Here is a 27497-nt window from a genome sequence, read left to right on the forward strand (position 1 = left end):
ATCTCTGCTCACTGCAACCTCTGCCTCCTGGGTTCAAGTGAGTCTCCTGCTTCAGCCTCCCAAATAGCTGGGATTACAGGCGCTCGCCACCATGCCCAGCTAATTTTTGTATATTTAGTAGAGACGGGGTTTCACTGTATTGACCAGGCTGGTCTTGAGCTCCTGACCTCAGGTGATCCCATAGTGCTGGGATTACAGGTGTGAACCACCATGCCCGGCCCATAAATCTTTTATGGCTAGAAATGGGGTATCATCCCACGAAAAGTAGAAGAGCTTTCTCAGAAAGATCTGACATAGCATTTCTGAGGTAACTGTTGTGCTGTCTTGGCAAAAGGTTGAAGCGTTGCCAGAAGTGTAGTGATAATCAGGAAAGACAAAAACTAGGAATTTATGGGTTTTACCTTTGAAGGAAAAGTAAAGAGATTTGGTAACATGAGTGTCCCAGGTCCCTTGGAAGCAGGTGTAGCTCTCTTCTATGGAGAGGACTTTGTGCATCTCTGATTACTGATGATGAAACTCATACTGTGGTCCTTTCTCAGGGTGTGGATATTCACTAAGCACTGTGATGGGGCATCTAATTTTCTGATATGGGTGCTGAGGATAGGTAATATGCTAACGTGATGACATCAGTACCTAGTTCCATTAGGATTCACATTGGTCACTCAGTCACAAGGAAATTGTCTTAGTGTGGCACATTTCCATAGTCATATCATCTCTGGGCAAACTGACTGACCTGGCAGCTGGTTAACTCTGACCTGGTTAGCCACTAAGTTTTGTCTCACTGGCAGTATACTACACAAGGCTCTGCTTCAAGCAGCCAATAAGCTTCCCTCTTTGAAGTGCTTCTTTGCAATATAGAGTAGTGTTAATTCAGCAGGTTTCCTTCTTTCAACTTGGTATCAATGAAGTGAGTTAAATTTGACCTATCCCTGAAGAAGACTAAGAAGAACACTCCAAGAAGGGTAGAGAAATCAGTTATTAGGATCATTTATTTTCCAGTTTATGTTCTTTAAAATACATGTTCCTCGTTGAGAATTAATAGTGAAATATGAAGAAACATTGTTGAAAAGCAAAGAGAACTGTGTGAATCCTTCTCATCAATATATTTATTGGGTGCTTACTGTGTACCAGGTATGAGGCTAAGTACTTCATATGTATTATATTTTCTCATTTAATCTTCAAACTATCTCCAAGAAATAAGCTTGCCATCTTCTTGTTACAGGTGACAGAACTGAGTCTCAGGTTAGAAACTTTGATTGTGTGACTCAAGAGTAGTAGAATTGGTGTTTGGTCTTAAGTTTGTTGAACTCTAAAATCATAATTCTGTCTCCCCAGTATAAAAACATTTATATCCCACTACCCAGAAATAATCATTAGCATTTTTGTACATTTTATTTATCTTTTTCTCTTTTCATTTCTGTTTTATAAAATTGGGATCATTTAACAAATAGATATTCCTATCTTGCTTTTTATTCACTTAACATAGGTTGTAAGCATTTCTCGTGCGATTATTTGCACTTAAGCACAGTTTTTTAAAAAGGCAGATTAATCAATAACTTTTCCCTTTTCTATAACATGAACACCAATAGGAAGCTATTAGGTTTCAAAGGTAAGGTTGGTATATGGTAGATAATCGACAAGACAGGGGGATTTCCAGAAGGTTGTGATAAGTTAAAAGTCAGCCAGACAGAGTGAAGAAAGAGGTGAGTAAGCAGTTTCGAAGTCTTTACCTGATTTGGGCTTCTTGTGTTGAAATAAGTTAGGGAGGCAGGTACCCCCAGGGCCATGTAGGTACAGAGGGAAAGAATGTGGGCAGAGGCAGGCCAAACACGTGCAGCTTTTAAAAGATACTCTGAAGCAATCAGGCCTGTATTTACCTAACAAAACACTCTGCTTGTAGAGGTGCTTGGTGAAAGTATTATACCATGCACATTAACAGTTGATATCTTGAAGTATTTAATCTTCGTTTTACAAAATGTTGAAGAACAAGCCTTCCATTCAGCAAGTGAATGAGTGAGTGCTGGGTTAAGATGAACAAGTGGGTCTGAGCAAATTAGGCAAAACTGGGAGGTTGAGTGCCAGTAACTCAACACAGGCCCAACACAAAAGGCAGCCCAGAGCCAGTGGGGAAACCCAAGTAACACCAGAGGGGCTGAGGAGGACTGAAACGAAGTTGGCATAGCAGCAAGCACCTCGGGGACCTGAGGGAGTCTTTGGAATTTCCTGCTCCCTCATCTTACATTGAATGTGCTGCCTGTACTGTGGTCTGCCTGTTTACCTGGGTAGGAACTGATGGGCCACAGCATGGCAAGGACATGTGCCCATTTGACATTAGCCATGAGTGGAGTCAAATGCCATGGAAACTTGCTTTATCACAATCACAGGGAGCACCTTTGCTTTAAGAAGGCCTTCCTCACTCCACCCCAGCCCTGTTTTAGGTCCTTGCTCTATTCAGGAGCTATGCATGATGTCGCTGGAGAAGATACATTCCTTCTGCTCTTCCTCCTGATCAGGGCCCTGCCTTTGGGTCTTGTCTCAGACTAGTCAGCCTTCAGTTTTGACCAACTGGAGCTGGGTAAAGAGGTCTCCTTTTTGCAGTTCATTGGCATCTTCTGAGCAGATGCTTTGGTCTTCTGGAGCCCTTTCTTACTGCCAGCTGAGTTTATTCTTATCTCCAAAACCCTTCTTTACTGTGCTAGCAACTGTTCTGTCCTTCCTTAGGGATCCAAATTGAAAGAGATAAACTCAAAGAAACATTCTAAATAAAGGCCACATATTTCATTATGAATAGCACAGAAAGCACTAGTGAAAGTCTTGGCAAGAGTGTATGCTTCATTGTGATAAGGGACGTAGGGACAGTAACAGGTTTTTAGAATGAGTTTTATTCTTTCATGAACATTTATCCAGTGCCATGAATATGGGTTCTGTGCTAGAAGCTAGAGATAAATCAGTTTAGCAGTGGCTCTTGAGGGATTTAGGCCGGAAGGGTGGAAGGGCCAAGTCCATCCCTGATGACACAGGACAGTGTGGAAAGTCCTATCTCAGAGGTATACCTGAAGGAGCTGGGAGTTTGTGGGGCATGCTCCATCATTTTGGGGGAAGTAAGCGTATCAAAAAGACTTCCTGGGAAACATGACACTTAGGCTCTGAGGGGCAAGTTGCGGATAGAGACAAACAAGTGTGAGAAGGTCATTTCTGGGCAGATGAAATAGCATGAATGCGTGTCTGAAAGTTTGAAATAGCATGATGAATTTGAGGAAATGCAAGATATTACTAGAGCCAATGGAAAGAGATAAAGCTAGAGAGGTAGATGACAGCAAGATCACAAAAGGCCTACGTGTTTGCTAAGGAATGTTTTCTTTCTTTATTTTTTTCTTTTTGAGACGGAGTCTGGCCCTGTTGCCCAGGCGGGAGTGCAATGGCACGATCTCGGCACACTGCAACCTCCACCTCCCAGGTTCAAGCAATTCTCCTGCCTGAGCTTCCCGAGTGGCTAGGATTACAGGCACCTGCCACCACGTCCAGCTAATTTTTTGTATCTTTAGTAGAGACAGGGTTTTACTATGTTGGCCAAGCTGGTCTTGAACTCCTGACCTCGTGATCCGCCCGCCTCAGCCTCTCAGAGTGCTGGGATTACAGGCGTGAGCCACCGCGCCTGGCCAGGAATGTTTTCTTGAAAGCTGTGGGGAGCCATGAAAGGGTTTCAGGTAGGGGAGTGGCTCACATATCACCCTGGCCCTAGCAGGGAGCATGAAGTCGATTAAGGACAGTCTGGATGTGGAAGGCCAGGCATCTATGTCAGGGGTGGAGGGACCTGAGAGGGGATCAGGAGAAGAGAAGACCTTGGACCAGGCATGAGGACAACTAGCCAGTAGCTTGCTGGAGTGGGAGTGAGAAGGTTTTGGGTCTGGATAAGTTCCCTCTTCCCACCACAGGCAAGATGGGGGAAGCCGAAGAAATGATCAGGTCTGAGGGGAGAAGATGAGTTTATCTGTGGACATGTGGAGGGTGAGATGCCATTGGGGTGTCTAGATGGAACTGTTCAGTAGGCAGATGAATATAAAGTTCTGAGGCTCAGGGGAGAAACTTTAGTAGGAGATACAGGTTTGAGAGCCATCCGTCTGTCGGTGATGGTTCGAGCCACAGGTATCAGTGACGACAGTCAGGGAGAGGACATGGAGCTGGAAGGGCAGATGAGCTTGCAGAATATCCCTGCTCAAGGGAAACCAGAGGAAGAGGGGCCCTTGTAAGATTCTGAGAAGGAACAGCAGCAAGACTGGTCAGCAGTGGGGACTGATAGTGTGGGGGCCAAGCAACAGAACGACAGAGCAGAGATCATCACGTTAAACCTTATGGGGATGACTGATTGCATGGGCTGGAGCTAGTGTGCAGGTTAATGGATGAAGTGTTGTCATGGATGAAACTGCCCAGGCATAACCTATAGAAAAACAGAATCCTTGGGAAGTACCATCGTGAAAGGACTGGTGAAAAGAACCCTGAGTAAGAGACGGGGAAGCAGCAGGCAGGGAAACAAAGACATTCTCCAGAGCTTTTATAATGGAACTTAAGGCAGGGCAGCACATTCAAAAGGGCTGTGGTGTAAAATGGGGCAGAGTAGTCAATAAACGTGCACTGAAAAGTTTCCATTGGATCTGGCATTTGGGAGGTCATCTGTGACACCAAAGACAATGTCAAAAGTGGTTCACAGCACACATTGCTTGTTGTTTTGTGCTTTTTCCCTTGACTTTTTTTTGAAAGATCAGAGGAAGGCGTGAAACATATCCACAATTACCTGGAGGAAACAGCAGCAATCACTGTTTCCTGCTGGATCTGCCAGTTCTAAGGGATGTGAGCAATTATGCTGGTGGTATGTGTCTTGGACAGCTAACAATGATATAATTAATGGAGGAATTTCATAACACTCTGCTCATAATGTATACGTGTTTGATCAGTGTCTGGCGTGGGTGCAAGCCATCCGGGCATTGCTGTTGCCACTGCAAGGCAGACCCAGTAGACAAAAGGTGGGAGTAGCCAGTCACCAATTATCTCCTTCTGGAGTCTGGTCATTGGCCATAGATAGGACCAGGGTGGGCTCTGGCCATTTCAGGCCTGTTATTCAATGTTAAGTGTTGAGAACCACAGGCAGATAGTATTCCCTTCTTCTAAGACTCTAATAATTGCATTTATCTCATTGTGTTTCCAAGTTTATTTCACTTTGGGATTTTTTTTTTTTAATTATGAAAGCAATATGTGGTCATTAGAAAAAGTCAATGGAGGCAAGTAAAAGAAAAGTCAACAGACTGCCCTTCCCACTTCCAGACTCTCCCTGCCCTGGTGGAGGGTTGCCAATGTTGGTGTCACACTGTATTGGGCTTATTTTTATGATAACCCTCTCCCCCACTATGTTATGAGATCATAATGGGCAGAGACTGTCCCTCTTGTATTCACCTTTGCCTCCTTACCTTCTGCCACATGGCCTGACATAAATAATCAGGGCCCATCACATAGCAGTTGCTTAAGTAATCAGATAAATGAACAAATGAGTGAATGGAGTGATTTTTTTAGGTTTTGCCCTTGGGACCATTGTTTCTATCCCTTTCATTGTAATTTTAGAGATAAACTGGATACAAGAGGAGAGCACCATTTTTGTCACTTTTTGGTTTGTAGGAATGTTTATACAGATGGTGCTCTGTGACAAGGTGTAGGGTCTACAGCCCCTTTATCCTGCTAGAGTTACAGATTTATGAATTATGTAGATAAAGTTAATCTTATTTAGAAACTGGTAGATGACTGGCAGAGAATAAATCAGAGATGATGGGCTTAGCACTTCCATGGAATTATAAGATGTGGTATTTGTAATATATTTTAAGTTTTTAAAATGCTTTTTTAAAAGAACTTAAAATGTATTATAAATATCACATCTTATAACTAGTTCTTATATTACTTCTATGTAGTCTGGAAACTTACTATGCACTCTCTGCATGTCAGGCACTGGGATATTATCACAACTAAAGCGGAAGGAAGGTTCTTGGCTAAGAGAGGACAAAAGTCCTATCCCCAGAGACATTCAAACCGCGTGGGCAAAGCTGCCTCTGTAGATTTGAAAGGGAAGATAGAGAAAAATATCTTGAAGATCAGCACAGAGAAAGGGGATGTTCAGGAATGATGGAAGCAAGAATTATTTTTACTTAGATTTTGGATTATGGCCTGTTTTCCTTCACTTGGAGCAGTTGTTTCTCCAAGTGGGCTCTGGAACCACCTACATAGGATTCTTATTAAAATTGCATTTTTCTACCTCCTAAGGAATATGCAATCCAAATTTCCAGAGCAGGAACCCAGGAGTCTGCATTTTAATCTTTAAGAAAATTCATGCAACTCTAAATTGCAGCCAGGAGCCATTCATAAAATAACACGACAGAACCTAAACATTTCCTGACTGGGTCAAGACCCTAAACAGCATTTAGACTGAAAGGATGTCTTTACATTATGATCTTTTTCTGACAAGCACATGGAACAATGGTTTTACTAAGTCCAGAAAATGAAATGATTTTTGCCCAGTTCAAAATTCAAGCGTCTATTATAATGACCTGGATTACCAGGCCATTGTGACACCAACATTGGTAACCTCCTGCCAGGGCAAGGAGAGTCTGGAAATGGGAGGGACAGGTTATTGACTTTTCCTTTACTTGTTTCTATTGACTTTTTATAATGGCTATATAGTGCTTTATAATTTAAAAAAATCCCAGAATGAAATAGACTTGGAAACACAATGGGATAAATGCAATATTACAATCTTAGAGGGAGGGAACAGTGTCTGTCTGTGGTCCTCAACAGTTAACGTGGAATAACAGGCTTGAAGTGGCCAAAGCGCATGCTGGTTACAACCATAGGCAATGACCAAGAGAAAACTGGTGACTGGTTACTCCCACCTCAGCAAAAGATAACATTTCACCTTCTCTCTCCCTTTCACCCTAAATTTGGATGAGTGTGTCTATGAGAATTGCTTTAGGACATAGAAATTGATCCAATATGCCACAGTACATCATTTTCAGAGTGAGATTCAGCTGAAACACAGTATATATTTTATTCTGATTCTCAGTCTTGAATTTTCTATAATTCGTAAGACAGTACTGGTTCTGCAAAATTTTCTCATAACAGTACGTCATCATAAGCACCACTCATTATAATTCTAAAAAAGGACTCTAGATCGCACCACTGAGCTCCAGCCTGGGCGACAGAGCGAGACTCCGTCTCAAAAAAAAAAAAAAAAGGACTCTAAAACATTCATTCAGTGGCAGAGCCAGAAGAATGTATGTGCATGCTTCATTGATGAATACTTTGAAGGGGATAATACCAATTTCTGATATGTTTCCTTTTAAGAAGTTTAAATGTGTTAGAAATATTTTACCTTTTCATCTGTCAGTTGACAACTTATAATTTTTAAGCTCTTAAGCTCTTTGCAGTATTTCTTTGAAAAATGTGGACATGTTTTTGAGTTCTTTTTAGAATGCTTTTTGTACTCCCTTTTCTGGTTTAATCTCTTTTTTAAAGGGTTACTTTTGAAAAGATGTACTTGTATTATAGTAGAAGGATTTTTTTAAAATCAATTTTATTTCAAAATGAGAAGAAGTCAGTTAAATTAGATCCAAACAGTACCGCTTTTCATCCCTTTCCCACCACCTCCTTTCCCCATCCGCAACTAAACAAAACAGCTTTCCCTTGTCACATTGCTATTGTTACTTCCCGTTGGAGGCAGTGTAACAAAACCTTCAGTGCAGGCTCTAAAGGTTGGATCTGCTTCAATGAAGCATAAATAGCTTTATTATGGGGGTGAAGTGTTAATGGGAGCCATGAGTAATTGTCAGATACCACACTAAAATGGGCAGGGCAACATGGACGGAGCTGGAGACCACTAGCCTACGGGAATTAACGCAGAAACAGAAACCCAGATAATGCATGTTCTCACTTATAAGTGGGAGCTAAACACTAAGTACACATGGACACAAAGAAGGGAACGATAGACACTGGGGCCACTTTTCAGGTGGCGGGTGAGAGAAGGGTTGAGGATGGAAAAACTACCTATTGGGTGTTATGCTGATTACCTGGTACACCAAATTCCTGTGACACACAATTCACCCATGTAACAAACTTGCACGTGTACCTTTTGAACCTAAAATACAAGTTAAAAAGAAAAATAAAATCAAGTGACCAGGTCCTCATTGGCAGTGGTTCTGAGCTGCGTGTTAGGTTCACCTTCCTGCATGTAGGTTTTGTTGTTATTGTCCTTGAACAGTGCCCGAGTCCTACCCCAGGCTGACTTTTCCAATTCTCAGGTGATGGTGGTCCCGTGATTTTGATCTCAGCCAGAGCTGAGAACCACTAAAGTTGTTTTTTTTAGAGGTTGCCATTAGACCTCCTTTATCTGAATCTCCGGGAATGCTGGGTTAAAGTGTATATTCCTTCTCCTCATCCTAGATCTGCTGAATCAGTCGCTAGGAGTGGGACCAGACCATTCTTTAAGCGGGTCACATGATTCTTTTGTGCTCTGAAGTTTGAGAATCCCCGGCCTCTGGGACACCCAGTGGTTATATTAAACCTGGATTAAGGATGTGATTTGGCAAACAGTGGTGAGACTATTGAGAATCAGTGTTCTAGCTAGTTTATCTGGGCTAAAGGGCTTCTCCTGCCCTTCTGGAAAAGTGTGTTCACTCCTGGCCCTGCACCCTCCTTTCACCTACTCTGTGTGTTACCCAAAGGTTTTTTGGGTCTGAACGACTCATTCAGCCTGTGGCTGAGTCTCTAATGGACAAACACTATGGTGTGGGTGAGAATACATAGTAGGATGTCTATCCTAGCTGACGAGAGTCACAGATCCTATTTGGAAAGATAAGTGTTGCTTAGAAAGGCAACACAGAAGGCATGGAAGCTGGTACCATTGAATTCATGCCGAAAGAGTGAGCCTGGCCATAGAGGCTTATTTGCCGTTCAGGGGAGGAAAAGATTCCCATGGCCTAAGGAAGGTGGAGAAGACTTCGGAGAAAGTTAAAGACTTCATTTCTGGATCAAAGCATTCGTTCACTGGAAGACTCCATTTCTCTACACAATTTTGGTATAAACATACCAGTAGTTGTAGTTTTGGCCATATTAAATGGGAATGATTAATATGAACTGTAATGTTGAGCGAAAGATATGTATCAGATGAATACAACTTTTTTCCCCTTATTTTTGATATTTGATTGCTGTCTTCTTGAAGTAGCCATTAGCCTGAATCATATGTGTGTGTGTGTGTGTGTATGTGTTTGTGTGCATGTGTGTATGTATGTTTGTGTATATAGTTTTGAAAGAAGAGTAAGTAAAAAGTGCCAAAGTGTCCACATTTTTTTTTCTGCACATTATCCCATATGAAACCTACCATTTAATATTCTGGAATTCACCTTTACTTTGTGTGTGTGTGAATCAGCATCTTGTACCCTAAGACATGTTTGTGTTTATTTAAGCCAACTCTGTGTGGGAGGAAAAGCTGAGGTATAAGGGTTATTTTGGTAATTGTGGCTTTAGGTGAAAACCTTTTTGATTAGGAAAAATTTTTGCCAGCACAAGTACCAAGAATTATGCAAAATAAAATCTAACAAAGGGTGTCTCTCTTTCCTGCCTCCCCTCCTGTACTGTGGAGAGACCCATGCCACTCAGCCTGCGTGTGCCCTGGAAAGGCGCTTGGAATTATGGCTTTGTCTACAAGGCTGGCTGCCTTCTCAGTGAGTCTGTGGTCGTTGGAATAATGTGATAAATGGGATGCGTTTGAAAAAAATTCTCCATTTAGCTTTTTTCACCCCCGCCCTGCACACCCAGAACAACAGCTGTGGTAGCAAATGGAGACTTGGCTCATGGATTCATATTTAGTCTTGTTTGACAATTCCAGATATTTTTAAGCAGGATTGAGTCAGGCAGCCCACAGCACGGCATTCAAACTGTCTTAATCAGCCAGCCTGTTTGGCACACAAGGACTTTGTTTTATCCTAGTAGTAAATAATACTAAATCAAGCAATATGATGTACTGAATGTACCCAAAGTCACAGCATTCAGTATTTTACTACAGCCTGTCAGCGTCTCTTTTTACATGCTTGTTCTGTTCACTGCTGGTTGTTTTATTCATTGTAGCTTTTGAATTCCATCCTTAGCCAGGTCTGGATTCGTAGTTTTCATACATAATAGTCTCCTATGTTTTCTGCCAGTGTGGCCCTTCCTCCTTGCCCTCCTCCCTTTACATAGCATTGCCAAGTAGACGCAGCGTTCATTTTTGCCCAGAAGGGTTTCCTATTGTGGCACCTCATTTCCTTATTAAGATCATGGGATTTTGTCATTTGCCTCTTCTGTGGATGAGTGAATCTCATCCCAAGAGCCTGCTCTCGATGTATGGGGTTTCTTACACTGTTCCAGGTCTTCCGCTCCCAGGCTCCTCTTCATCTCTCCAGGTAGGTAGGTCTCTGAAGTCTTCACGTTCAAGCCCTCCCTTCAGCTCTGTGGCTGTCCTTGCTGCCTTCTGAAGAAGGACTTTGTTTGTCTTGTCTACCTCTCTGCTAGCTGCTCAGATTTTCCGGATAAGTCAAACCCGAACACATCAGAATGAACTTTCCCATTGACCTTGGTATTCTCCTCAAGCTATTCACCCTTTTTCTCTTCTGATTGCCAGGCTTTTTGAAGGCATACTCTACCCCATGTTCTCAGATGTGGAGATTTAACAGAACAGTTTAATTTTTTTAATGGGATCTGACACAGGATTGCTAATTCTTCATTTTGATAATAAAAACATATCACCATCATTTAGTAAAAGACAAAGAGATTTCAACCCACTAGTCAGAATATAATCTCAGATTAAACAACAGTCCTTTTAAGTAAATACATTCAGCTTTATTATCAGAAAACCTTTCTCTCTGCTTCTTTCATTTTGCCAACTGTGAATACTGTGTCTCCGACTAGAATTTGACAACTACTGTGTACGCTCACTCTGTCTGCCTCCTCTTTATCCACTGCCTTCTCAACCTTTGTGTTAATAGCTCGGCATCCCCTCAGACCACTCTGCCCTTGTCCTCTCAAAGATGACCACAAATTCCTGACAGCCAGGCCCGCATCTGTCTTGCCTGTTGTGTTGCCGCAATGATCCACCCTCTGGGTGACTCTCTGCTCTTTTAACTTCTGGGACTACTCCGCAGTTCTCTTCCCCTCTGCCTCCTGGGTCTCCATGGAAGCTTGTGTCTTGTTCCCCTCTTCGTAACAGCAGGTTCACTTCCCTGCAAACTTGTTCCTCTCTCCCCACACTGCTCATCCACCCCCATCTCTGTGTAAAATGAGTACCAAATGGTATCTTGGAACCTCAGGCTTTGTTTCTGACTCCTCACTTTCTCTCTCCCTATGCATTCCTTCAGGATTTTTGACTCCTGCAGTGTGTCTGGAGCTGATCAAATCTGACTTCAGACCCTCAACCACTGCTTTGCAGCCTTCCTTGGCCACAAGGCAGATGGCTGGAATTTCAGAGCCCTGCTCTTTCACATGTCAGCAGAATAACCTTGGACAATGTATTTAATGTTTCCAGGCCTGCTTCTGCGTCTGTTAATGGGACTCCTGCTATTTATCTCAATACTTGTGGCAAAGATTAGAGAGAATGCATGCAAAATGCCAGTCATGATACCTGGTACGTAACAGGCCCTGAAAAATGGCAGCTCTTATGTGGAGTCATATAGTCAAAGAGGGCTTGGAGGGAAGTAATTCATTCCCCTTTGCACTTTTACTGATCTGAGCCTGTCCTCTGCTGTTTCTCCCAGTGCCTGGGACTTACCACTTATGTCTAAAGTAGCAGTGACACCAGCTGTCAGGTGACTAATTTTAACAAAGCCTTCTTTGAGTAATAGATAGTTGGAAGGCGATTCCAAATTTTCATTGGGGAAATAGAAATATTGTGCTTAAAAGATATGAAGTGTCCATATGGCTGAAAGGAGGCGATTGCGTGTTCACTCTTGATACCATGGCAGCCAGCTGGAGCACAGGCGCCAGCTCAGCATCGGCCAGGATGAGCCATAGTGCACATTTTCTTAGCAGGAGTTGCTCTAGCATTTTGAGAATTCAGTGTGCTAACAAGAATATTAATCTGCTGTGATAATTCCTCTCCTCTCATTGTAGAGGACAGTGTTGTATGGGAAGAAGATCAAGTTCTATGTAATCTTGCTTTTGCATTATCCATAGCACTTTCATATTGGTAAATATAGAAGGTGATCAATACAGATGTTAATAGTTTGCATGAGAAGCATGAGAAGGAAAACCTAATTGGGCTTACCTGTAGGTCCATCTTGTATGTTTTTTCCTTAAACACTCAGAACACAAATGTAATTAGACTCAAATGGGGAAATTGTTTATCTTGAGCAAGTCCGGAGGTGGCGTAAAGAATGTCTATGCAGAAGGTTGTTAGTCTTTGTATCCACATGCAATTGCTGATTCCTGTTAGGGTTGCCTCTGCCTCTGGACCTCTTGGTGGGACAGTTCGTGGAGTAGTTTTATTGTGAGTAGTTTTATTTGTGAGGTACCATTTGTTTATGCCATATTATTTTTTGTTTGTCTCCGATTTGTTTTAACATCAGTGATGTGGCAGTGAGGGTACAGTCTTCAGATTCTTGATTGCTTATGCAGTTACATGTTTTTTAAATCTAATATTGGATACTAATGACAGAGAACTTAATGACTCAGTCTTTTTTTTTTTTTTGAGACAGAGTCTTACTCCGTCGGCAGGCTGGAGTGCAGTGGCGCGATCTCGGCTCACTGCAGCCTCCACCTCCCCAAATCAAGTGATTCTCCTGCCCCAGCCTCCTGAGTAGCTGGAACTACAGGCCCGCACCACCATGCCCAGCTAAGTTTTGTATTTTTAGTAGAGATAGGGTTTCACCATGTTGGCCAGGGGCCAGGATGGTCTTGATCTCCTGACCTGTGATTCGCCTGCTTCAGCCTCCCGAAGTGCTGGGATTATAGGCATGAGCCACCGTGCCTGGCCAAGACTCAGTTCTTTCTATATTGACAGAGTTCTTGATATTTCCTTCCTCTGGTTTGAGTGTGTCCAGGTTGAGAGGAGACCAAGAAAACATATGCCCCAAGCCTTACCAGTTGGTAGGAAAAGTGACCCACATATAAAAACCATTCTGGGCCACTTGGGGAAGGTTGCCTTCCTCTGCCTTATAATCCTGTACATTTGTGTACTTTACCAAGTTATAACGTACATTCTCACTTTACCTATCAGTAGACTTGTGAGGTGGATGAGACAGAGATTCCAGATCCCTTTCACAAGGAAACGGAAGCCCAAAGTGGTTGAAGTTTACCTGTCTTCATTACCTGTAAATGAAGATGCTGGCTGTGAGTCGGTCTTGATTCCAGACCCTGTGGGGTTAGTCAGTATGTGTTGTCGAATGCCTGCCGAGGCCCCACACTGTGGCGATGGTAGGGCACAGTAGAGAACAATATAGGTGTGGTTTCTGACCTAGTGGAGGATACATCTAGTGGGAAAGTTATTGAATAGATTTTATAGATAATCACTGCTGAGACAAAGGCTTCAAACAAGGAGTATTGGGCACCATGGAAGGCCTCATTATTTGGGGGATTCATGGAAGATTTAATTGAAAATGTAAGACAGTATATTGCCTTTTTGTTAGTAGTGCTGCATTAAGTAAGAAATAATTATGAAACATTTTAACATCGTGTACTGAAATACTAAGTTGTAATCCAAAACTGATAAAGATTATTCATACTAAAGAATTAAATAGGGTTAGAATTTTTAAGGTTTCTTTATTACTTTGATTTTTTAAATTATGTATCTTGAAAATGAATTTCAGTTTGGCCAGTTTAATCTGAAGAATTAGGTAAAGAAAAAATTTAAATCTACCGTAAGTCAGATCGGATGATCCACTGGTTCCCTAGACTGAGCTGCAGAAGATTCAGAGACAGTGTTATCCTTAGCTTTGGCAGGTGGCACATGTCTCTTCACCCTCACTTGTTAGTTTCAGAGGCAAGATGGCTTTGTGGGCAAGATCATGGGGCAGGACTGAGATGGCATAGGGCCAAATCCTGGCCTTCCCAATTACCAGCTGAGTAAACTTGGGCAAGGCCCTTACCCATTTGGTGCCTCAGTTTGCTGATTCGGAGAATGGAGATGATAGTAATAGTACTTCCTTAACATTTTTGTGAAGGTTTAAATGAGTTCATTTTTGCAAAGTGTTCAGAATTGTGTCTCACACTTAGTAGGCACTCAGTAAAGTTCTACCGCTGCAGTTTTATGATCAGGGTGGTAAAGGGGCCTCTGAGTGCAGTGAGGCTGGAACGAGGAGAAAGAAATTGGTCTGTGCCTGGGCCGAATCTAGGACCCTGGCCTTGTTAGCCCCTTGTACTAATTAGGCGAACACAGGCATCTTACTGTAGGGATAGTCATGCTGATGCAATAAGTGTGGATGGTTGCTTAAATAGTGCTTGCCCTCTTTTTGGTAGTAAAACTTCAACTTACCTTCCATATCATAGATCCTGAGGTTTAGAATGTTATCCTTTGTGATTTTACAAAAAGACAAATTACTTGAAGAAGGCAATTATTTGCTTTCTTTAAGCCATTTAGTTTTTTTAATTTAACTTTCTTTTGCCAAATGCCATCAACAAATATTTGGTGATCTTAGAGAATAGCCACAAAAAATATGTAAGACTTAAGTTTTGTTTTGATTTGCATTTCATGGTATTCCCAGTGGAAGAAACCTAGTATAATAATTTACTAGCATCATATAGGTCTTGAAGCCAGGAGGAGAAGAGAGGCTATTTATATAGAACAAGAAGAGATACCAGTGAGTAACTGATTTATTCAAAAAGAATTTACTGTGCTGTTTAGACCAAACAGAGGCTGTCTCCCCATAGTCCTTCCCAAAGGAAATGCCCAGGAGTTTCCAAACTCACATATACCTAGAAGGAACTTGAGAAATCACTTAATCCAGTCTGTCTCCATCAAAGAGGGACTCCAAAATGGTGATAGCTTTTCAGAAAAGGTCGTGAGTACACCTTAAGGATTCTGGGGATGTGGGAAAAAAGCCCGAATTTCTTACAGAAGAATATAGAGTGAGCTTAGGCATTACTTTTAGGATACAGTGGGGTGGAATCTCAACTTGGCATGTACAAAAACGGCTGCTGAGGAAAGAATATGAGTACCAGGAGGGCAGGGAATATCCTTTTAAATCACTTTTTAAGTGATGGTATCTGTTGTGAAAACTATTCTCTCAGAAGCCCTCTGGCAAGTAGCGCCAGGACTGTTCTCCTGGCGGCATTGAAGGAGACTTTGCATGGACAGAGCTTAGGGCTGATTATAAGTTTTCTATGTACAGGCTGTAGTAATGTTTATATTGCCAAACTACAGATGTCATGTTTTTATTTCTAAAGTATGACTATAAATCTCACTAATTGAAAACAATTCGAATTCAGAAATAATAGCTTCTATAGAGTGGGTCAGAATTAAAGGTTAGCTTAAGAAAGTTGTAGGAAAAAAATTAATTTTACAATCATTCTTAGACATTTTATAAATATCAAATTTTATGCTTTTATTCCTGGTGTATGTAGAACAAGCCCAATTTGAATTAATGAAAAGTATGATTAATTGTATTTTTATTTTTTATTTTATTTTCATTTATTTATTTATTTTTTACCAGTAGTGGTGGCACGCGTAATCCCAAACACTTTAGGAGGCTTAGACGGGAGGATTGCTTGAGCCCAGGAGTTTGAGACCAGCCAGGGCAAGACAGTGAGACCCTGTCTCTACAAAACATTTTAAAATTAGCTGGGCACGGTGGCGTGCCCACCTAATTTTTTTTTTTTTTGTTTCACCTTATGTAAAAGCTTGAACTGAGTGTTGGCACGTAGTAATTTTGGGTTACATTCCTTAATGAGCAGATGGAAATCTCATTAATAGTACTAAGTATTATTAGTATGCTAACTATATAATAATAAGTATTTCTAATACTCTAAGTTACGTAGATGCTTATTTAGAGTTTAATCATTATTGCTTCTCAAATAGTTAAAACTAGCAAAAGCCCTCTAAATGTTATTTCTATTGGTAATGCTACTCTTTTTTTTTTTTTTTTTTTTTGGACAGAGGCCCTTAGGCTGGAGTACAGTGGCCCTATCTTGGCTCACTGCAACCTCCACCTTCTGGGTTTAAGCGATTCTCCTGCCTCAGTTTCCCGAGGAGTAGCTGGGATTACAGGCATGCACCATGACATCCAGCTAATTTTTGTATTTTTAGTAGAGACGGGTTTCCCCATGTTGGCCCAGGCTGGTCTCGAACTCCTGACCTCAAGTGGTCTGCCCGCCTTGACCTTCCAAAGTGCAGGTATTACAGGTGTGAGCCACTATGCCCAGCCAGTATGATGCTACTCTTCAAATTATTTGGCCTTGAATGGAAAACAGTGGTCGTCTCTTTTGATCCCCTCACCCAGTGTTCTAGTGTGCCATTTACTTTACCCCCCTTTATCCTACTTAGATTGTAAGTTGGAGGTGTCAGTATCATCTTTTTTTACAGGAGAGGGAACTCCTTGTCTAGCAGATTAATTGTGAACAGATCAAGGTGGCATATGGTAATCTGCTATCAAGAGATCTTTCCAGCCTTCTCTGCAGATACTCTCATTTTGATACCCTGTTGTTCAGGCAGACTGTACCATCATCCCTAGGGATCACCCTCTCATCACTGTGCATCAAATATCACATTCATGCCTGTGCTTCTCCTTTGCTCTTATTTATTTGATTCAAAGCATAACAGGGTCCTTCTTTGTCTGGCTTCCTCCCTTCTCAACTCCTGCAGCACTTAACATTATAATATACTAGCGTTATTTAAAAATACTTGCCGATGATCTATTTTACAGATAAGGAAATTGAGGCACAGATAAGTAGTTTACCCAGGGGCACAAACCTAATAAGTGCAGAAAACTGGTGCAGATTTGCTCTTATGGCTGTTCAGATTTGATGGAGGATAAATTGAATACAGAGAGAGACCATTTAAGAAGCTATTGTCATCATCTGGTAGATTGGGGCCTGAACTAGGTTGATAATAATAGGAATGGACAGAAGATGGACAGGAAAAAATAATTAGAGAATACCAAAAGGATTTGGAAATTGGATGTGAGTGTCAAAGAGGGAGATGGTGGGGTCTGGGGGAAATATTCAAATTACAATTTTTAATGGGGTATTGTGGTCAGGCTAGACCTCATTGAGAAGATTTTTTTTTTTCTTCATACATTTAGTTTTAAACCTCACATTTGTCCCCAGCAGAACATTTGGGAATCAGTTAAAAGTGATTTCAGGTGGGAATAACCTGCAAGCTGTATAGTATCTCTTGTAAGAGATCTGGCACTAAGCGGTTTTCTTAGTGGTAAAATAGAGATACTATATACCACATGAAAGAACAATGTTCTCATACAGTCTTTGTTGCATATGTTTTCTTATCCATTCCTTCAGGACCTATGGACTGCTTACAATATTCTTAATACTGTGTGGGCTCTGAGAAACTGCAACTGACAAGGCCAACATGGTCTCTCTTCCCCGGGGATCTTAGAGTTTAGTAAGGGAGATTTACCATCATCAAACAATTAGTTAATTAAAACTGTAACAGATCTTACAAACGTGAAACCCAAGGAACTTGAGAACTGGAGAACCCAATCTAATTTTGGAGTTCAAGGAAACTCCAAGAGGATTTGACATGTTAGTTGAGTATTTCAGGGTAAGCAACTTGCTTAAAGCAAACCAGCAATCAAGACCCTTTAACCCACACTATTGCCTTTCTTGTCTAAAGTTTTTATTTTACAGGCAAATATATTCAAAGGGTCAAGTTAGGAACGTGCGTGTAATGGAAAGAAGTGGTGTTGGGAGTCAGGAGACTTGTGTTCTGTTTACTATCTGCTACTTTATGCATACAAGCAATTTAGCCTGGAGAGAGAATTCACCTTCCTATAAACCAGACTTCTAGATCAGCTGTGTCTGGACTTAGTCCAGCTGTGTTTTCTGGCAGTTGTTTTTGTTATCCCCTGATCCCTGAATTCCGGACCAGCTCAACCAGAATTTCTTACAGCCACCATTCATGTGATTTCTCGGTTGGCCCATCTTCTCAGGTCTCAGTGATGCTTCTGTTACTCTGAGCAATATTGAAGCCTTCTACCTAAAAGACATACGTTTCGTCTTTACCCTCTGCTTCTTTGATTTTTATTTTTTGTTGATAGAGTAGTAAGCCACTGTAAAATTTATATTTTAATGTGTGGCTTCATCCTCTTCCTCAGTACTTGTGAGACACCTCTTTTCAAATTTTTCTTTCTCAGCGCTGTAATTTATTAGGAGGTGTCTTTTTTAGTTTTATCTTTAATGGACACATAATTGTACATATTTATGAAGTGCAATGTGGTGTTTTGATACTTTTATTCAATGCATATTGATCAAATCAGGATAGTTAGCATATGTGTGACCTCAACATTTATAATTTCTTTGTGGTGAGATTGTTCAAAATCTTCTCTTTTAGTTATTTTGAATTTAATATATTATTGTTTATTCTAGTTACCATGCATACTGTGGAATGGAACCCTAGAACTTATTCCTCTTATCTTACTGTAACTTTGTACCTGTTAGCCTCTTTCCCATCCCCTTCACCCCACTACCCTTCCTAGGCTCTCTTAATCACTATTCAACTTGCTACTTCTATGAGATCAACTTCTTTAGATTACACATATGAGTGAGATTATGTGATATTTGTCTTTCTGAGTCTGACTTATTTCACTTAAATAATGTCCTCCAGGCTTATCTATGTTGTCTCAAATGACATGATTTCATTCTTTTTTATGGCTGAATAGTACATTGTGTGAAATATACACATTTTCTTTATCCATTCATCTGTTGAGGGACACTTAAGTTGATTCCATATCTTGACTCTTGTGAATAATGCTGTGGTAAACATGGGAGTGCAGATATATCTTCGATATGCTGATTTCATATCCTTGAGATATGTGTCTGGTAGTGGGATTGCTGGATCATATGGTAGTTCCATTTTGAATTTTTTGAGGAACCGCCATAATTTTTCATAATGGCTGTACTCATTTACATTCCCATCAACAATGTATAAGAGTTCCCTTTTCTCTGCATCCTTGCCAGTATTTGTTATTTTTTGTCTTTTTGATAATAGCTATAATAACTGGGGTGAGACGATATCTCATTGTGGTTTTGATTTGCATTTCCCTTGTGATTGGTAATGCTGGGCATTTTTTTCATGTACTTGTTAGCCATTTGTATGTCTTCTTTTGAGAAATGTCATTCAGATCAGATCTTATGCCCATTTTTAAAAATGGAATTTTTCTTTTTTGCTATTGAGTTTTTTCTGTATTCTGGATATTAACAATCCCTTGTCAGATGCGTAGTGTGCAAATATTTTCTGTCATTCTGTAGGTTGTCTCTTCATTCTGTCGAGTCTTTTCTTGGCTGTGAAGAAGCTTTTTAGTTTGATAAAATCCCATCTGTCTGTTTTGTTTTGTTTTGTTTTTTGAGACGGAGTTTCACTCTTGTTGCCCAGGCTGGGGTGCAGTGTCGTGATCTTGGCTCACTGCAACCTTTGCCTCCCAGGTTCAAGCGATTCTCCCGACTCAACCTCCTGAGTAGCTGGGATTACAGGCACATGCCACCATGCCCAGCTAATTTTTGTATTCTTAGTGGAGACAGGGTTTCGCCATGTTAGCCAGGCTGGTCTCGAACTCCTGACCTCAGGTGATCTGCCGCCTTGGCTTCCTGAAGTGCTGGGATTACAGGTATGAGCTACCGTGCCTGGCCTGTTTTTTGCTTTTGTTGTCTGTGCTTTTGAGGTCTTGTCCAAAGAAATCCTTGCCCAGACCAATGCCGTGAAGCATTTCTCTTGTTTTCCTTTGGTAGTTGCATAGTTTCAGGTCTTACATTTAAGGCTTTAACCCATTTTGAGTCAATTTTTGTATATGGTGAGAAATAGGGATCTTGTTTCATTCTTCTGCATGTGGATATCTGGTTTTTCTAGCACACTCAATGTGTGTTTTTGGCACCTTTGTCGAAAATCAGTTGGCTGTAAATGAGTGGATTTATTTCTCTCTTTTTTTTTAAAAAAATTTTTATTTCCATAGGTGTTTGGGGAACAGATGGTATTTGGTTACAAGAGTAAGTTCTTTAGTGGTGATTTGTGAGATTTTGGTTCAACCATCAACCAAGCAGTATACACTGAACCCAATTTGTAGTGGGTGGATTTATTTCTGGGTTCTCTATTTCATTGGTCAATGTGTCAGTTTCTATGCTAGTACCATACTGTTTTGGTTACTATTGCTTTGTAGTATAGTAATTTACATTCTCACCAACAGTGTGTAAGAATTTCCTTTTCTTTGCATTCTTTTGAAGTCAGGTAGTATGTTGCTTCCAGCTTTGTTCTTTTTCTTTAGCATTACTTTGGCTTTTTGGGGTCTTTTGTGGTTCTGTAAGAATTAGAGGATTGTTTTTTCTATTTCTATGAAGAATATCAATGGTATTTTGATAGCAATTGCATTGAATCTATAGATTGCTTTGGGTAGTATGGACACTTTTAACAATTTTTTTCTTTTTCCTTTTTTTTTTTTTTCTTTTGGAGACAGAGTCTTGCTCTGTCACCCAAGCTGGAGTTCAGTGGTGTGTTCTCGGATCACTGCAACCTTGGCCTCCCAGGTTCAAGCAATTCTCTTGCCTCAGCCTCCAGAGTAGGTAGGATTACAGGCATGTGCCACTGCGCCTGGCTAATTTTTGTATTTTTAGTAGAGATGGAGTTTCACCATGTTGGCCAGTCTGGTCTCGAACTCCTGACCTCAAGTGATCTGCCTGCTTCGACCTCCCATGGTGCTGGGATTGCAGGCGTGAGCCACCATGCCTGGCCACAATGTTAATTCTTCTAACCCATAAACACAGTGTATCTTTCCATTTATTTGTGTCCTCTTCAATTTTTTTCATCAGTGTTTTATAGTTTTCTTTGTAGAGATTTTTTACCTATTTGGTTAAATTTATTCCTAGGTATTTTATTTTTTGTAGCTATTATAAATGGGATTGATTTTAAAAAATTTCTTATTTAGGTAGTTCACAATTGGTGTATAGAAATGCTACTGATTTTTCTATGTTCATTTTGTATCCTGCAACTTTATTTACTAATCCTCACAGGTTTTTTATGGAGTCTTTAGGGTTTTCTATATGTAAAATTATGTCATCTGCAAACAAGGACAATTTAGCTTCTGCTTTTCCAGTTTGGATGCCCTTTATTCCTTTCTCTTGCCTAATCTCTCTGGCCAAGACTTTCAGTACTATGTTGAATAAAAGTGGTGAGAGTAGATATTCTTGTCTTGTCTAGATCTTAGAAAAAAAGCTTTCAACTTTTCTTCATTCCATATGATGTTCATTGTGTATTTGTCATATGTGGCCTTTATTGTGCTGAGATAACAAGGCACCTCTTTTCTCAGCCTTATAGACTGCTCCTCCGAACCAAAAAGAGCGACAACAAGAGAGACTCTCATGGAGTATTCAGGCTGACCAGCGCTTTTCAGATCATGGCAAGCCAATGGCATGGCATGGCCTCACTTGCCTGAACAGTGATGCTCATCCTGTAATGAAATTGCTTGTTTCTTCTTAAGCATGGCAGTGCCATGACTTGAACATGGGAGGGCCAGCACTCAGTGAAATAGATGTGTAGTGATGGTTGAGTCACTTCGTCTCTTTGAGCCTTAGTGTCTATTTTGTATAATGAAAGTTAAAATAGTTTATTTTGAGGAGATTAAATAAGATAATGTATATAAAAGGGCTACAGCTGAATCTGTACTAAGGGTCCACAAATGTTCGTGAGTTTTAAACATTGATTCCAGATTTAACTATAGATTCAACAGCTCTATATATATATATATATATATATATATATAAAACAAACACTATGGTCCTACTTTCACAAATAAGCTATTATATTTATGCTATTACTTTCATAAATAGGCGATTATATTTATATAAACTAGGACCATAATGTTTGTTTTTCACTACCTCATTTGACCATGCAAGGCAGAAAATAGTGTGAGGAAAATGTCAGCATAGATCCAGATGTTTTACGCTTTTAAATTTGAACTAAAATCTTTCATGGAGCATCTGATTCCTGTGAGGCTGTTGGATCGAGACATCCATTTTCCCTTTAATTCTCCCTTTTCCCTGCCACCCACAATTTAGAAATATTAAGTATGTTTTGGCTCAGATTGCATTAGTCAGACTGGTGGAAGAAACAGCAAGAACCAGGAGAAATCTTTCTATTTTAGCCCTTCTCAATGTTAATACGTCCAAAATAAATGAATCTTTGAAGTTAAATGCTACAGACTAACATTTTAAAGGCCCAAAAGCTATAATCTCAAGTTTTGTATCAAGAAAGGAATTTAAAGTAACAACTGGTCATTTAAAAATCACAATATTTAAAGGCCAGTAAATGTGGGGGAAAATATTCAGCTGCATTAGTAATAAAAAGAATATAAAAATGTTGACATACTATTTTAGCAATACAATTGGCATTTTTTTTTAATGTAACAGAAAGAAAAGAGGAGGAGCGATGTTGAATAGGGCATCTTGTACAGGCTGATGAAAGTTTAAGTAGGCATAAGTTGCTCCTCGCAAAAGCAATTTAACAATATTTTTCAAGCGCTGTAGAGATGTTAATGCCTTTGACACAGTAATTCTACTTCTGGGAATATAGCCTAAGGAAATAATCAGGAATGCACATAAATATAACATCAGGAACTTTGTAACAACCTAAATGCCCAACAGTGGAGGATTGATTAAATGAAGTATGAAAATATATACAATGTGCTTTTCTGCCATTAAGAACAGCAAACTACTTGGAAAAATAATGATAGGAGAAAAAAGCTTGTAAAGTAATGTAAAGTGCAAAAAACAAATTATCATGAACTTAGTATTGTGAAATATAATCTGTTTATACACATATTCTGTGTGTGTGTATATGTGTGTACACACGTGTGTGTGTGACAAGTTAAAAAAAAAATCACAATAAAAGATTACCTCTAGGTGATGAGAGTGTTGGTGGTGTTTATTTTCTTCTTTGTATATTTTCCAAATACTTATGTTTATAATTAGAAAAAAATTCGTAATTTAAAAGTACATTACTTTAGAATACCTGGTACTGATACCACCACATGAAAACACAAGGAAAAAAAGTCTAATGGTAATTACAACAGAATGCCATCAGTGCTTTTGATAGAGTGGTGGGACTTGGTAGTGGTAGTGGTGGTTTTTGTTATTTTATTATTTAATTGATCTGTTAAATAATTGTACATATGTATGGGTACATAGTGATGCTTTGATACATATAGTGTATTGTGATCAGACCAGGGTAATTAACGTACTCATCTAAAGCATTTATCATTTCTTTGTGTTAGGAACTTTCAATATCCTCCTTTCACCCATTTGAAACTATATATTATTGTTAACTGTAGTCATCTTATAGTGCTATACAATAGCAGTTCTCAACTTTTTTGGCACCACGGACCGGTTTTGTAGAAGACAGTTGTATTAGTCCATTTTCACACTGCTGATAAAGACATGTCTGAGACTGGGCAATTTAAAACAGAAAGAGGTTTAATTTGACTCACAGTTCCATCTGACTAGGGAGGCCTCACAATCATGGTGGAAGACAAGGAGGGGCAAGTCACATCTTATGTGGATGGTGGCAGACAAAGAGAGCTTATGCAGGGAAACTCCCCCTTATAATAGCTATCAGATCTTGTGAGACTTACTCACTGTCATGAGAACAGCTTGGAACGACCTTCCCCCATGATTCAGTTACCTCCTACCGGATCCCTCCCACAACACATGGGAATTCAAGATGAGATTTGGGTGGGGACATAGCCAAACCATATCATTCTGCCCCTGGCCCCTCCCAAATCTCATGTCCTCCCATTTCAAAACCAATCATGCCTTCCCAACAGTCCCCTAAACTCTTAACTCATTTCAGCATTAACTCAAAAGTCCACAGTCCAAATCTCATCCAAGACAAGGCAAGTCCCTTCTATCTATGAGCCTGTAAAATCAAAAGCAAGTTAGTTACTTCCTAGATACAATGGGAGTACAGGCATTGAATAAATACATCCATTCCAAATGGGAGACATTGACCAAAACAAAGGAGCTACAGGCCCCATACAAGTGCGAAATCCAGCAGGGCAATCAAATCTTAAAGGTCCAAAATGATCTCCTTTGACTCCATGTCTCACATCCAGGTCATGCTGATGCAAGAGGTGTGTTCCCACGGTCTTAGACAGCTTTGCCTCTGTGGCTTTGCAGGGTATAGCCCCTCACCTGGCTGCTTTCACGGCTGGCCTTGACGGGTGGCTTGTCCAGGTGCATGGTGCAAGCTGTCGGTGGATCTACCATTCTGGGGTCTGGAGAATGATGGCTCTCTTCTCGCAGTTCCAGTAGGCACTGCCCCAGGAGGGACTCTGTGTGGGGGCTCCAACCCCACATTTCCTTTCTGCACTTCCCTAGCAGAGGTGTCCCCTGAGGGCCTTGCCACTGCAGCAAACTTTTGTCTGGGCATCCAGGCATTTCCATACATCTTCTGAAATCTAGGCAAAGGTTCCCAAACCTCAATTCTTGACTTCTGTGCACCCGCAGGCTCAACACTACATGGAAGCTGCCAAGGTTTGGGGTTTCCACCCTCTGAAGCAACAGCCCAAGCTATACTTTGGCCCCTTTTGGTCAGAGCTGGAGTGGCTGCGATGCAGGGCACCAGGTCCCTAGACTGCACACAGCATGGGGACCCTGGACCAGGCCCAGGATTCAATTTTCTCCTGGGCCTCTGGGCCTGTGATTGAAGGGGCTGCCATGAAGACCTTTGACATGCCCTGGAGACATTTTCGTCATTGTCTTGGTGATTAACATTCAGCTTCTCCTTACTTACGCAAGTTTCTTCAGCCAACTTGAATTTCTCCTCAGAAAATGGTTTTTTTTTTTTTTTTTTCTGTCAAATTGTCAGCCTGTAAATTTCCCAAACTTTTATGCTCTGCTTCCCTTATAAACTGAATGCCTTTAACAGCACCCGAGTTACCTCTTGAATGTTTTGCTGCTTAGAAATTTATTCCACCAGATACCTAAATCACCTCTCTCAAGTTCAAAGTTCCACAAATCTCTAGGATGGGGCAAAATGCTGCCAGTCTCTTCGCTAAAACATAACAAGTCACCTTTGCTCCAGTTCCCAACAAGTTCCTCATCTTCCACCTCAGCCTGGACTTGATTGTCCATATTGCCATCAGGCTTTTGGTCAAAGCCCTTCAACAAATCTCTAGGAAGTTCCAAACTTTCCCACATTTTCCTGTCTTCTGAGCCCTCCAGACTGCTCCAGCCTCCGCCTGTGAACCAGTTCCAAAGCCACTTCCACATTTTTGGGTATCTTTTCAGCAGCACCCCACTCTACTGGTACTAATTTAGTCTATTAGTCTGTTTTCATGCTGCTGATAAAGACATACCTGAGACTGGGCAATTTATAAAAGAAGGAGGTTTAATTGGACTTACAGTTCCATGTGGCTAGGGAGGCTTCACAATCATGGTGGAAGGCAAGGAGGAGCAAGTCACATCTTACGTTGATGACATCAGGCAAAGAGAGCTTGTGCAGGAAAACTCCCCCTTATAATAACCATCAGATCTGATGAAACTTACTCACTATCATGTGAACAGCACGGGAAGGACCTGCCCCATGATTCAATTACCTCCTACCGGGTCCCTCCCACAACACATGGGAATTCAAGAAGAGATTTGGGTGGACACACAACCAAATCATATGAGCAGTGTTTTCACAGACCAGTGTTTGAAATGGTTCTGGGACAAATCAAGCTCATTACATTTACTGTGCACTTTATTTCTATTATTATTACATTTGTAATATATAATGAAATAATTATGCAACTCACCGTAAGGTAGATTCAGTGGGAGCCCTGAGCTTGTTTTCCTGCAACTGGACAGTCCCATCTGGGGTTGATGGGAAACAGATCAGATCATCAGGCATTAGATTCTCATAAGGAGCACACAACCTAGATCCCTTGCATGGGCAGTTGACAGTAGGGCTCATGCTCTTATGAGAATCTAATGTGGGCGCTGACCTGACAGGAAGTGGAGCTCAGGCAGTAATGCAAGTGATGGGGAGTGGCTATAAATATGGATGAAGGTTCGCTCACCCGCCCACCGCTCACCTCCTGCTGTGCATCCCAGTTCCTCACAGGTACTGGTTTGTAGCTCAGGGGTTGGGGATCCCTGCCATAGAACACTAGAACTTATTCCTCCTATAGCTATAATTTTTTTAGAGATTTGATGTTTTTAATATTTTTCTTTAATGTGCTTCTGTTGAGAATATATCTTATATTAGGAAAACAAATATAAATGTATTAAAATACTTTATAAATCTAGGTCATGTTTGAATGGAGGTAGCATTTCCAGCTGTTCTCTTGTGAGTGTGATCTATCTTGAGAATGATAAAAACTGTTAATAATGGTGACAAATTATAGACATTTTCTCTACTCCTACAGAGATTCCTGAAATTCCAGAAAGCATTTCATTCTGTAAAGCACTTCAGGTAGCTGACTTCAGCGGAAACCCACTGACTAGGTAAGCTTTCTGCTTACTTTTCTATCTATAGTAGTAAGGATATCTTTTTTGAGAGCCAAGCAAAGAACACAGTCAGGTTAACCATCTTGGAGGTACCTAGATGGCTCACTATCTTTATCACGGATGGTTGACTTTCACAGATACTTCTTTATAAATAGCCCTGTACAATGAAAGGCACACTATTCTATTGATAGAAACCTCAAAGGATGTTGTAGGGATAAGGTGCAGCACAGCGAAGTGTACAAAACAGGATGAGGAGTGCATTTCTGAAGCAATGTGAAGAGTTGTAGTAGTTTATAACCCCCATTGATCTGTCCTGTCTTGTGGGGTAAGGCAGGTTTCTAAACTCCCAGAGAGCTTACACCAGAGTTATCCAAGGAGAAATCATATTACAGTTATTTTTTTGTACTCCAGTAATGAAAAGTGTTTACTATCTTTTTTTTTTTTTTTTTTTTTTGAGATGGAGTCTCGCTTAGTCACCCAGGCCAGAGTTGTGTGGCACCGTCTCAGCTCACTGCAACCTCCGCCTCCTGGGTTCAAGTGATTCTCCTGCCTCGGCCTCCTGAGTAGCTGGGACTATAGGCGTGCACCACCACGCCCGGCTAATTTTTGTATTTTTAGTAGAGATAGGGTTTCACCATATTGGCCAGGATGATCTCAATCTCCTGACCTCCTGATCCACCCACCTCAGCCTTCCAAAGTGCTGGGATTACAGGCCCGAGCCACCTCACCTGGCCATACTATCTTTTACTGTCTTAACTTTCCTCTAACTCTCCATTAAAAATGAATGAACATCA

The 27497-nt window shown here is 40.8% G+C and overlaps 1 protein-coding gene across 1 annotated transcript in view; it reads left to right on the plus strand.

Annotated features, from left to right (window-relative positions):
* LRRC1 (leucine rich repeat containing 1) overlaps positions 1–27497 on the plus strand; it is a 129709-nt gene that overhangs the window by 57101 nt on the left and 45111 nt on the right. Inside the window, exon 4 of the mRNA XM_025384322.1 lies at positions 26622–26700. Coding sequence (XP_025240107.1) covers positions 26622–26700 — 79 coding nt within the window. The remainder of the gene's footprint in view (positions 1–26621; positions 26701–27497) is intronic.

This window comes from Theropithecus gelada, chromosome 4 (assembly GCF_003255815.1).
Source record: "Theropithecus gelada isolate Dixy chromosome 4, Tgel_1.0, whole genome shotgun sequence".
Lineage (NCBI taxonomy): Eukaryota > Metazoa > Chordata > Mammalia > Primates > Cercopithecidae > Theropithecus > Theropithecus gelada.